This window comes from Corvus cornix, chromosome 4A (genome assembly GCF_000738735.6).
Source record: "Corvus cornix cornix isolate S_Up_H32 chromosome 4A, ASM73873v5, whole genome shotgun sequence".
NCBI lineage: Eukaryota > Metazoa > Chordata > Aves > Passeriformes > Corvidae > Corvus > Corvus cornix.
In genome coordinates this window covers 11955399-11967028 of record NC_047058.1, presented here as the reverse complement: position 1 = coordinate 11967028, position 11630 = coordinate 11955399, and the positions used below count along the sequence as shown (strand labels likewise).

Here is an 11630-nt window from a genome sequence, read left to right as displayed (position 1 = left end):
AAGCTAATCAAGCACCCTAATTCAGCCATAGCTATCAGCCCTATAGAAACTGAGAACACAAAAAATGATCACATACACACACCTTGCATATGCCAAAGTTTATTTTTTTCCAAAACTTGTTTCATCAAATAATTGGATATGAGCAATTTTTAAAAAAATGAACAATTTGCGTATTAACAAACTGTGAAGTTCCACAATTAAAATATCAACACAGCCAGTCTTGTGCTTAGGCTTCTTTTTAAAAAAATTATTCATAGAACATAAACCCTTGGATTTTTTTTCCGGTTTGTGGCTAGAGTATTTTTCACACATTCTGTATTCTTATAAAATGAAGGAACTCACATAAAGGAACAGCTGTACAAGAATACATCTGAAAAAAAGCAACCTAAATTATCATAGCTCCTTTTAAATAAATATCCAGTAAAAGGCACAAACCTGTCATGGGGGAAAACAAAACGTACAAACAAGACCTATTAAATAAATAAAGTGTGGGTTGGGGTGAGGGAAATCTGTTCCAGCACCTATTTTGTCATTGCTCCAAGATGAAATTCCAGCCAAACATTTGATAAAGGATTAAGCTTAATCACAAGGATACACATCTGAGATATACTGAAAGATTTGACGTTACAATTCCTGTTGTAACTGTACCAGTTACTACAATCTCTTTAAATAAATGATCATGAAAGTCTGCATAAAACAGTGATGCTGCCATGTACAGATCAATGACAAGTCAGATACATCCTCAGAGTCATAGCAACAGGTTTTCTATATTCCTAGCTATCAGTAATGTATAAATGATAACATGTACAGTTTCCATTGCTCAAAAATATAATCTTTAAATGGAAATAAATGACTGATACAGTGCCTTTAGATGTTATCCTTACAATACAAACTACCCCAAACAAAGTTTTCCTTTTTATGTACAAATTAAGCACTGATCCACAGTGCATACTATTCTACTTGTAACCCCCCCTCCCTGCCACACATCAAAAAATCCAGCTGGGAATAGATACACCCTGTATTCAATCTTGTAGTCAGAAGTTCTGTTGTTGTTACTTTTGTGTGTGTGGTTTTTGCTGTTGGTTTTGGTTTTTTTTCCTTAAACAGAAGTCCATTTGTAATTTTTACCTATAAATATTCCACCACTATGTGCACAGAACTGAGATTTTTCCAGTACACATGTCCAAAATTTATTTTAAAAAAATCCATAACTTCTTGGAGGCAAAGTCAAACTATATCTAGAGAACATTAGAAAACCCCAGTTATTTAGAGAGGTACACACCCAAGTCCAAGAGGCCTCACACAGTCCACCTTTCCAAAGTCCCTCAGAAATTATCCTATTCCATGACAGAGAGCCTGCCTGTGCAGCATCAAGTCCCAACAGTGAGGCTCAAGTGACCCACTAAAGCACAATAATGCAAAGCGTACAGCACACGTCAAAGTCTTCCTTCCTTGTTCAGACAAACATGGAAAGACACCTTAGTTACCAGCTTCCTGAAGTATTCAGAACATGATTCTGATCCAACGAGTTGGAAGGAAAGTCACATTTATTTACATCTCTCTTCACTCATCCCAACTGCTATTCGCAGCTCCTGTGGGCTGGATACAGTCACCCTCAAGAACAACAAAGTGGGGCTTTTTGTGGAGAATAAGTTCTGAGCCATAACAAGCCTTGACAGCATCCTAAGTCCTTGGTTTTCACTTCTCATGTATATGATTTAAGCACATACTCTGCGATTTTATGTGTTCCAATATATGCACAAGGAAGAGGTGGGCAAAACCCAGTCCTGTGCACTCATGTGCAGAGAGAAGGTGCAAAGTGATCTCTGCTTCACAAGGATCAAGCTGAAAGCTGTGTTTCAAAGCATCAAAAGAAGGTAGGTTATTAAGTTTTTAAAACACACTTTGTGGCTGTTTCTCCTTTTTTAATACTAATTAAGTTGGTATCAGACAGCTTTGCTACAAGAAAGCAGACCAGAAGAACCATTAAAAGATCCAGAGCAAATCAGAAGTAGTGCAAACTATTATCCAGTACTAAATCCATTTCTGAGCCAAGTATCTTCCAGATATTCAGAATGCTCTGCAATAAAGTTGTAACAATATATACTGCTTGCCAGGCATTTATTTGCACATTTTATTAAAATAACAAATTATTACTTATACAACTCAGTATAAGAAAAAACCTAACAGCTTACAAGAACTGCCTGCTTGTAGCACTCTCACCTCCGCCATTAATGCCCAGACATTTATAATTACATGGACTGGTCTATTTGAACACAAGACTTTTGATTGCTGAATAAATCTATGGAATTCACTATTTCTTAAATGAACAGTCCCCTCAACACAATGACCCATTCTAAAGGACATCTATTCCCTCATCATGTGGAGGGCAACTATAGGCACTGAAGAACTCATTGGCTTAAAATTGTACAATTGTTCAACCCAATAAAGGTGGATTAAAGCTTGAAGCCCTTAGTAATTCAAACTTGAACATTAAACTGCCATATACTGGTCCAAATTCTTTCAAAATCAATACACATCAAGGAACACCAAGTTTTAAATTTCTGCAGGGTTTCATTTTCCAGGAAATTAGCAGTTACAGATTCCAAGGGTTGAGGAGTGGAGTTTTATTTTGCTTCTTTTGTATTGATTCATTTGGCAAAATATTTACCATAGGATTAAGAAATACTACTTTTGCACTCTTTGGACAGAATGAAGTATTTGGAAAAAGAGAAGGGTTGTCTCACTGTGAGGAATCTACAGGGGAGTTTGACAAGATTCTCAGGCCTATCTGCATTTATGGTGAGAGTCAGGTATTTCTGCAATTACAGACACCCCAAAGGATAAAAGACATACTGCTCTGGAGGTCTATTTATTGTAGCAATAGAAAACTCAGCTGTAATATGAATCATTATTAGAAGTAATTTTACAGGAGAGCTTTTCATTGCATTTTGCCACAAAACTTCCAGAGGAAAGGTTGCTCCCACTTCTATCCACTTAATTATAACTTGGGGTTTTTTAATGCTACCACTTTTTATCAGACAGTGAAAAATACAAGATAAGGCATTTTCATAGCCAATTTCAGTTCTGGAGGAAGATTCTTAAATACAAAATATGTGCCAGAAGTCTGCACACATCTGACCCATTGTGAACAGCATTCTTCATAAATTAGTTGATTTTAAAGATTTTCCTCTCAAAAAGAGTCTGGATTTCTTAACGTAGCATTTTTACGTTGAAATTACTACAGAAGAAAAAGATTTCTGCAGCATCAAAGAAACAATTATCTAAAAGTTTACACATATTTACACATTTAAAAATAATTATTTTTATATGGTTTATAACTAGGTTCTTATTTCAAAAAAGAAACACAAGCTATTCTCTACAGCTGGATAATTTCAAAATAGTTGGCAGTTCACAAGTGTCAGCATGATTGCAAGGTTTGATTCTTTTGACCTAATGGACTTTAGAAAGAAGAATTGGCTCTCTTGCCTCTACTACAGTTATCAACAAGACTCTCAAACTGCTCCTGTGTGCTGTGGCTGGGGCAGCGACAGCTACTGGCTCCCAAGGCTGCTCTTCCCTGAGCCCGTGGTGGGAGATGCCACCTCAGGGAAGGCACCCATGGAAGGGCAGCTGCTGGCACCTGCTGGAGGCTGTGTGAGCTGTTCTGTGCCACTCTCGTTTCCCCTGCTCCACCACAGACTTGCAGCCTTGCAGCTGCTGGCTCTTTTTACTTAGCCCTGTAATACTGACATACCAACGGAGCAATTTATTATTTTTACTATAGCTATCTATCTATGTAATATGTCTCTTGTTGATTCACAGCATTTCAAACTCACATTATAAAGTTTGCAAATTACTATAAGCTATTCTAATGTGAAAAAGCTGTCTGATTTCACACAATATTGGCTTTATGATAATGCAAGCATTGCTCTACCAGAGTATTTATTAGAGCACATAAAAATTTTATTGCTCAACTTGATTTATGTTGTGTCTTGGTTACAACAGCCACAGAATTGATGGATAAAATAAATAGTTTTGACATCCTCAGTCAATTCCTAAAGTAATCCACTGATGATTAAGGTTGTAGAGCAATCATGTGACCTTCTCCTCAATTTTGAAGATGATAATCCAGCTTGCACCTTCTGAGTCAACCTCAATAAAAATACGTTTTCTGCTGAGCAGTTTAAAAAAAAAAAAAAAAAAAAAAAAAAAATCAGGGAACAACCATGACTTCACACTGCAGTGACTGTTATAAACAAGAATCTCTAAAGCATTGCAGGTCAAAATAATATTGTATTATACAGGGAATAAACAGTTGCCCTGTTCAGGAATACATCATGGAACGATTGAAATTCAGTCTTTTCTTTTTTTACCAGTATTTGGTTGTTCTCACATCTTGTTGCTTTGGTGGCTCTACATAAACTGTATCTGTGAAACAAAGATTACATATTAATGCCACTTACATAACAAATAGTTTCCCAGTGTTTTAGAATAATGAATCTATTTGACCGCCTTGTTACTTATAAGTTAAGTCTATTGGCTTTGGCACTTTAAAAAAACCCCAAAGAATATTAAGACCAAGGTATTTGGATGATGGGAATACAGTTTCTCCAGTGTGAATGATCTCTTGTCCATGTCTTTTTCAATCCCCCATCACCTGATCCTTCAGGAAGCTTCCAACACTGGTCTGGTCAGTATGACTAAACCAAGTACCCAGCTAATGTCATAGGGAGACTGAAACCTACATACCTTCACCACCCCTGTTTGCTTAATACTGAAACAGTGAGGGGCAAAAATCTGCTTTTTACTTTCTTCCTTGCTTCCTGCAATTTCATCATCTGAATTTGACTCCTCACCAGCAAAAGCTCCTGCCCTTGACTGAGGAACCCCTCACTTTCATGTGCAGAAATACACCAGCAGCCCTTTATGAAGCATTTGGTTGTGTTTACCAAAGCTGAAGTTTCAATGTCATCACAAGATTAAAGAGCACCGTTCACCTGAGTTTCAGAAACAGGTGCAAAAGGATTTGTTGGCCTTAGACCAGGCTGTGTATACATCATTGACTGGGGTGCCATCAAAGGAGCAGCTCCAACCTGAGGAGGTACCTGTAAAAAGAACAAAAACCCACAAAACAAATATATAAAATTAAAACTACTTCCAGAAAATACATGTTTTTGCATTTTAGGTATAGTAGAAAATAAACATATAGATACACACACACACACAATAAAGTCAAAGTTTTTTAAAAACCCCTGCTATATAAACCTCAGAGTGATCTCTTTCAATGCAGTATGAGAAACATACCAGATTTCACACACTATTGCCAATACATTTAATTTGAAGGGTGGTTTGAACATCACAATGCGTGACATGAAACCTACTGGCAGAGACAACAAAGTGTTCAGGAATGCAAAACAAAGCACGTTACTTACCATTCCATATACAGGCACTTGAGGTGTGGTCAATGGGTATGTGATAGGAGCAGGTACCTTTAATCAAGAAAATTTTAATATATTTTAGAGAAACTCATGCATACTTGGTAATATATATAGAACTTTGAAAAACACATTTTTCAGTACTTAAAATAACCAATGTATTTACAAGAAACTGACTTACATATCCGGGATAGTGTATTCCATTCTGGCATAGCAAAAGGATAAGACAGAAAATTATTTAATAGGTATTTATGCTGGAAATTCTAACTCAGGGATGGATTCAAGTCCAGTACTGTAATAGTCTGTAACTAAACTCAACTCATTTATTAAAACAATTAAAGCGTGAGGAAAAAAAGTGCAAGGACAGGAGCATCAGCAATTATGCTTAGAAAACTACCACTAGTACAACTTACAGCAAAATTAGAAATTTTACTACACCTAGCCACATGTGAGCATATTGCTTGCACAAGCACGTGTGTGAGAAGCTTTTAGAGGGCATGGCATGCAATGCTCCTTCTTCCTCCCATTATGTGAGAAGGACATAAAAAAAAACCCAAGAAAGCCAGTGACCATTCAGCTTAAGAAGTGAATAGCAACAGATGTTCAGTCAGGTCAGTGTTGCCCACATACTAACAACTGATGTCAGCAACATATCACAATATGAAAAAAGAAAAATGAAGAGCATTTTAAGCCAGAAATACCTTATATCAGGGTATGTTCACAAGCACAGCAATGCATGTGCTTCTTAAGGCCATGCTTTGTTAAGCAGTGCTAATTATACTGAAACCCAAGTGCTGGATGAAAGACTTGGCAATGGGATAGGATGCAGTGGTACATGAACTGGAGGGTCAGTTCTGAGTGCCAGAGGCCCAGCCAGGACACTGAGACATTTGCAGTTCTGGGGCACAGGTTTTAATGAGGCTCGTAGCTGAGCTAGATCTTCACATCATTAACTGTTGGGAGTTCCAGGCAAATGTGTGAGCAGACACCTGGCATAAAACACTCAAATGCTTAGACCTGATGAACACATGATATAAAAACATAACTTTAAATCCACAGTGATCAACAGGTAGTAAGGTACCCCTCTATGTTCCAGAACTAAAAATGCATCGGCACTCTAACAACACATTCTAGAGCACCTAGACAGGATAAAGAGATCATATGGTCGCAAAAAAATCTTACATGAAGTGCAATAAAACTGTGCCCTCTCATCAAAATTTTTAAGTCTCATTTTTGAATCCAATACTGGATTTAATACTGTATTCAACTTTTCTAATTCTGAATGAGCATAGTCATGTAAGACAAGGAAAACAAGCATTAGAGCAGAACTGTTCTTATTGCAAAATTAAGTCAGACAGCAGTCCAAAATTCACAGCAAATGTGGTAATTATCCTAGTTGTATGCATAACTGAGATGAACATTCTACTTCCCTCTAAGACAGGTATATTTTAGAAGTGATTCATATTTATATGAATATATTATAAATACAACACACTTGAAAAATCTCTTTTAAAAGCATTGAAAAGTCAGTTGCCTACAAATATCCCTCTTAGAAATGAAAATTCTTCATTTAAGTAACTATAAAAGATACACTTAACATTTCGTACTGTGTTAAAAATACGAAGTTGCTGTTGAGCATTATCAAAAGTCCAGAGTGCTGCTTGACCTCATTATTAAGGTGCCTTGCAGGGGTTGCAGCAGTTTTTAATGATAAAACTGAAAAAGGAACAAAGACTGGAAGGAACAGCAGTTTTGCCCTTAAAACGCATTCTCAGGATTCTTAAAGGTGGATGTTTGTGTGCACATGTGTGTGGGAGGGGGAATGGGAGTATTTCAAACATGCACATCAGGAATTTTCTGGACTCGGATCATTTATTTCAATCCAAAAAGAATTTATGAACTGAGACAGGTAATCAGACTTTCACTTGTCCTTAATGGACAAGGTTTACAGTGAGGGGAAGTAATGCATGCTAAAATCTCTACCTCATTCAGTGTGACCCTATGAGCATTCCCTGCTACCCCCAGTCTTGTATCAAATGCCTTTTTGTCCTTTATAAATTAACTCAAGCAGAGAAGCAGAATTTGCTAGAATGAAGTGTGATTGCATAGTACAGAAATTACCATGTGTGGAATAGTGGGTAAGGGAGTCGGGTTCCATGTGGTTGATGTGCTTGTTTTTGCTTGCCAGTTTGTTCCACCAGTAAGTTTTTTCTCTGTAGGCTGAGACCACTGCATATCTGATCTAAAATGAAACCACGGTGTTAGTTTTCATGGAGGGGCAACAGCTAGAGTAAGACAACATAACAGGAAACCAAAACATGCCTTAATGCATGCACACAGATGAAATCTGAAGAAACACTCAGGATTTTCAGTAATTACTTATGTATCTGTTCTCCAGTAAGTGTGAAATCTGGGGGTTCTGTTTATGTTAAAAGTGAACTATCAGTACTGCACTGTACAATATAATAACTGGAGTCTGATGTAACTCTTAAGAGTGTTTCATAAAAACACTTCAATAAAAATACAGGAATTGCAAAACTAACTAAAGTGAGCTACTTCACTGTGTTACAGTGGCTGACCACAAACACTATGTTCCAATGCACTTCTCAATTATTTCAGATTATTTCAAGAGTTGAGATTCTTGCCATGTTAGTGCCAGAGACTATCAAATAGTCATGTGAGAATATTCTAAGTACATATATGCACTTACTTTTTGGATGGAGTTCCTCCAAAGCCAAGATCTGTGGGGGAAAAGAAACAGACAAAATCCTTAGGTGTTTTAATTTGGGAGGGAAAAAAAGCTTGTTTTACTTTCAGTAACAAATGGGAAAGCTAATTTTAAAAGTTTCACACTTACTTCCTACTAGATTAGCAAGTGAAGAATCAAGGTCATTTGCCAAAATTTTTCCACTTTGCTGGCTGGCTACAGTGGCTCTTTGACTTTGTGGCGGTACTGTGGGTTGCAACACATCATCTAGAAAGTTAAAACCTAAACAAAGAAAATAAAAGCAACTGTTAACAGAATGGTTACACTGCATTTAATGAACTACATCCATAGGCCAGGGAGGTATTTTCTTTATAGAACACTAATTTGAGCATTTATATGTGAAGGTTCAACATAATGAAAGTATTTAAGACTTTGATAGAAGCATAGTTTAACTTATTTTTCATGTAATACTATATTGTACCTACTACTCTAAAAGAATCTTTAATTGTACTTCAACAATACTTTACAGAAGAGAAAGACTAACTCAGGTATTCTTCAAGCAACACACACAACTAGTTCTGCACTTCTGCAAGTGCTCTGCCTCTCAATGGAGTCAGAGGGAAGTCATCATCATGCATCAAGAAAAAGCACAGAAGACAAATGAACACGAGCTTACCCATTAGGAGACATCCAATGGGCCACGTTCAAAGTTTGTTCCCCCAGAGAGAGAGGAAACAATTATTACACAGAGAATTAAATCAGTCAAAGCTAATTTTAAAGTAAATAACTAGAACTGAACTGATTGCCTCTTATCAGCCCATAATCACCTTGCAAATATATTAAGTTATTAAATTTTCAACTACAATAGCCATTATGCTAAATTGTTAAGCAACTGTTGCCTGTAGGGTATAAATTAGTCATAAGGCAGCTTTTACCACTTGCAGTCCTGTACTCTGGTGCTGTAGATTTTCCTCCAAAAACAGCATCAAAGTCCACATTAATTGTTGAAGAGGTGGTACTCGGAGGAGCTGAATGAAGAGGAAAACCTGAAAAAAAAATTTGAATAATGAAATACACCCATGAAGTAATATCATTCATTCCAGTGAAACCAGAAAGTTTTAAAAAACCAAAAAAATCAAATTACCATCAACAGTCACAGGATGGTACACAGAAGCATATGTTGGTTTATGACCACTAAAGTCATCTTTGCAAAAAGAGAGAAGAAAAGATCAGTTTTAAAGAGAAAAAGGAAGAGGGAGCCCAACAATTAAGTCTGCAGTTAAGAATTTTTACTATTATAAAAAGGTTTTTTTTATTTTACAGATTTGAAAAGTCAAGTAACTCCTGCATTCCCCATTACAAAATAGAAAGGTTGCAGTTTGAAAGAAATCAGCAGATTTCAGCAACACTGCAAGTCTTAGGATGTCTAGACTGGGCAAGCAGAACAAAATAATAATTTATTTTGACTATAGAAATAAACGTTTAAGGAAGCATATAATTTACTACACCTGGAATTAATGCACTACTTTCACTTGTTAATAAAAAGTGAAGGTTGGCCCAAACCACAAGAAGATTCCATGGCCCACTTTATTAGCATTATTATCTCCAGTTGCAAATAAATTACATGGGGTTTGTTTTTTTTACCACTAAACAGTTCCACTGTTTGTTTGGAGGAAAAAGAAGAATTGATGAAAGGGGTGGCAGATTTTACAGCTTCTTCAACTGGCTTCATGTCAAAGATGTCCAGATGAGGTGGAGAACCAACACAACCATTTGAAGACGAGAAAGGACCTTTCGGACGCAGAAGTGAAGGAAAGAACACAGAGTACAAATAATGGAAAAGAAAAACAGACTGAAATGATTGACTATGAGAATCTCTAGACAAAGTCAAATTGTAAATACTCCACCTAATGGTCAGCCCTTTTAGATATACATTTTTAGTTTCAGAGAAAAATCCTAACAGCTCTCTATTAGGGAAAATATTTCTAGTATTGACATTGGGTGGGAGGGGGAGAACGACAGATCATATATCAAAGAAGTCAGACACTACATTTTTGGCTTCAATAATCTACCTTTTAAATAGCATGTAAGAGTAGCAATTCCACCTATTAAAACACTAACATTTACCATGGTGTTAACATTGCCTTCTTTTGGCATTTAAGCCATTTCTTTACATCTAACCTGACCGTTCTTTGGAAGGATGGGTGAAGAAACTGGAATCCACAGCTTTTTTACAAGAACTCTGAAGTTACCAACACCTTTTAAATGAGAAGTATATTAAATATTGCTTAATTAAATGGAAATACTAGTCCAGGATCTTTTCAGTTACACCTGCTTATTTTATGGTTTTATTTCCCAGTATTTTTCAACTTTGATCTTTAGTTACATTTCTTCTCCCTGTCCCCTTTACTGAACAGTTCCACTCTTTTGTTCCATCAACATTAATGCTGTGCTCATGAAAGTTTGTCAGTTTTCAGATTATTTCCTTCATATTTTTTTATGAATGTTTGGATGCAAAAATAGTTAAGGTTTAAGATGCAGATTCAATTAAGTATGAACCTTGTATTCTAAGAATTCCCTCATCATTTAGACAGTCAAATCAAGGTATGAGCTCACCTCCCCAAGCACTGCTTGCTGATGTTGATATAGCTGGAGTACTTTGCACAGTTGGAACAAAGGCAGGCTGAAGATCAAAAAGATCGCTAGAAAGGTTGGGCATGCTGAATAAGAAATGAGAGAGAGAGAAATATGAAGATATGTAACAGGCATTGTATTCTTGCTTTTATGAACACTCACACCAATCTCATTTTCTCTTATTCACTAGCAGCCCATCAACAATATTGGTACAACAAACTGGTCATTAAGCACTTACTGACAAAATTCCTGTGGGTACACCAAGAAAGCATCAGCAAAAGGTACCTGAGAGGTAACTAGGATCACAGTTTTGAAGTCAATTGTGCAGCTACAGGCCAGTGCAGTAATTTCTGCTTCTTTCAGAAAGCAAAGTATCTCTCACCTATTTGTTGTGGGTGCTGGTGTAGCAAAGAGGTCAACAGCGACAGTGGTATTCACACTTTTTCCTGACAAAGTGCTTGGGGATGCTGATGTGGAAGTGGAATTTGACACTACAGAGATCTCTCTTAATCGCTGCTCCTGAAAGATGAGAGAGACAGTTGGCATTTTAGTCTTACTTGTTTATTAACATTTGAGTCCTGGAGACCTTTTCCAAGAAGAAACTTTTAATTATGGTCTTAATAAGTAAAACAGTTATTCTTCTGTAAAGTCCTAAAACCAGAGAAATAGTTGAAATTAGAAATAAGAGTATTTGTTTTAACAAAGCATGTAAAAATCAAGGTGAGATTTGATGTTTTAAATAATTATTTTTTAATCCGTAACTGCCTAGATGTAAATTACTTCTAGTCAAGCTACACATTCCAGGCTCCCTCCATAGTCACTCAGAGAAACAGCTCAATGGACCTTTGCAC

General features: G+C 36.6%; 1 protein-coding gene across 9 annotated transcripts in view; it reads right to left on the bottom strand.

Annotated features, from left to right (window-relative positions):
• Nucleotides 1-79: 79 nt before the first annotated feature.
• The window catches only part of LOC104694446 (phosphatidylinositol-binding clathrin assembly protein-like), a 29274-nt gene continuing 17723 nt past the window's right edge, over nt 80-11630 (bottom strand). The window contains exons 11-23 of one of the 9 annotated variants that reach the window (XM_039571861.1): nt 11162-11298; nt 10762-10865; nt 9790-9936; nt 9290-9349; nt 9081-9191; nt 8296-8427; nt 8149-8179; nt 7560-7680; nt 5620-5643; nt 5436-5492; nt 5001-5108; nt 4377-4431; nt 80-4177 (exon numbers count right to left, since the gene is read on the bottom strand). In XM_039571861.1, coding sequence (XP_039427795.1) covers nt 4417-4431; nt 5001-5108; nt 5436-5492; nt 5620-5643; nt 7560-7680; nt 8149-8179; nt 8296-8427; nt 9081-9191; nt 9290-9349; nt 9790-9936; nt 10762-10865; nt 11162-11298 — 1047 coding nt within the window. In that variant the 3' untranslated portion in view covers nt 80-4177; nt 4377-4416. Of the gene's footprint in view, nt 4432-5000; nt 5109-5435; nt 5493-5619; nt 5644-7559; nt 7681-8148; nt 8180-8295; nt 8428-9080; nt 9192-9289; nt 9350-9789; nt 9937-10761; nt 10866-11161; nt 11299-11630 lie in introns of all 9 variants that reach the window. The other 8 variants (XM_039571862.1, XM_039571860.1, XM_039571863.1 and 5 more) reach the window with 8 other exon arrangements.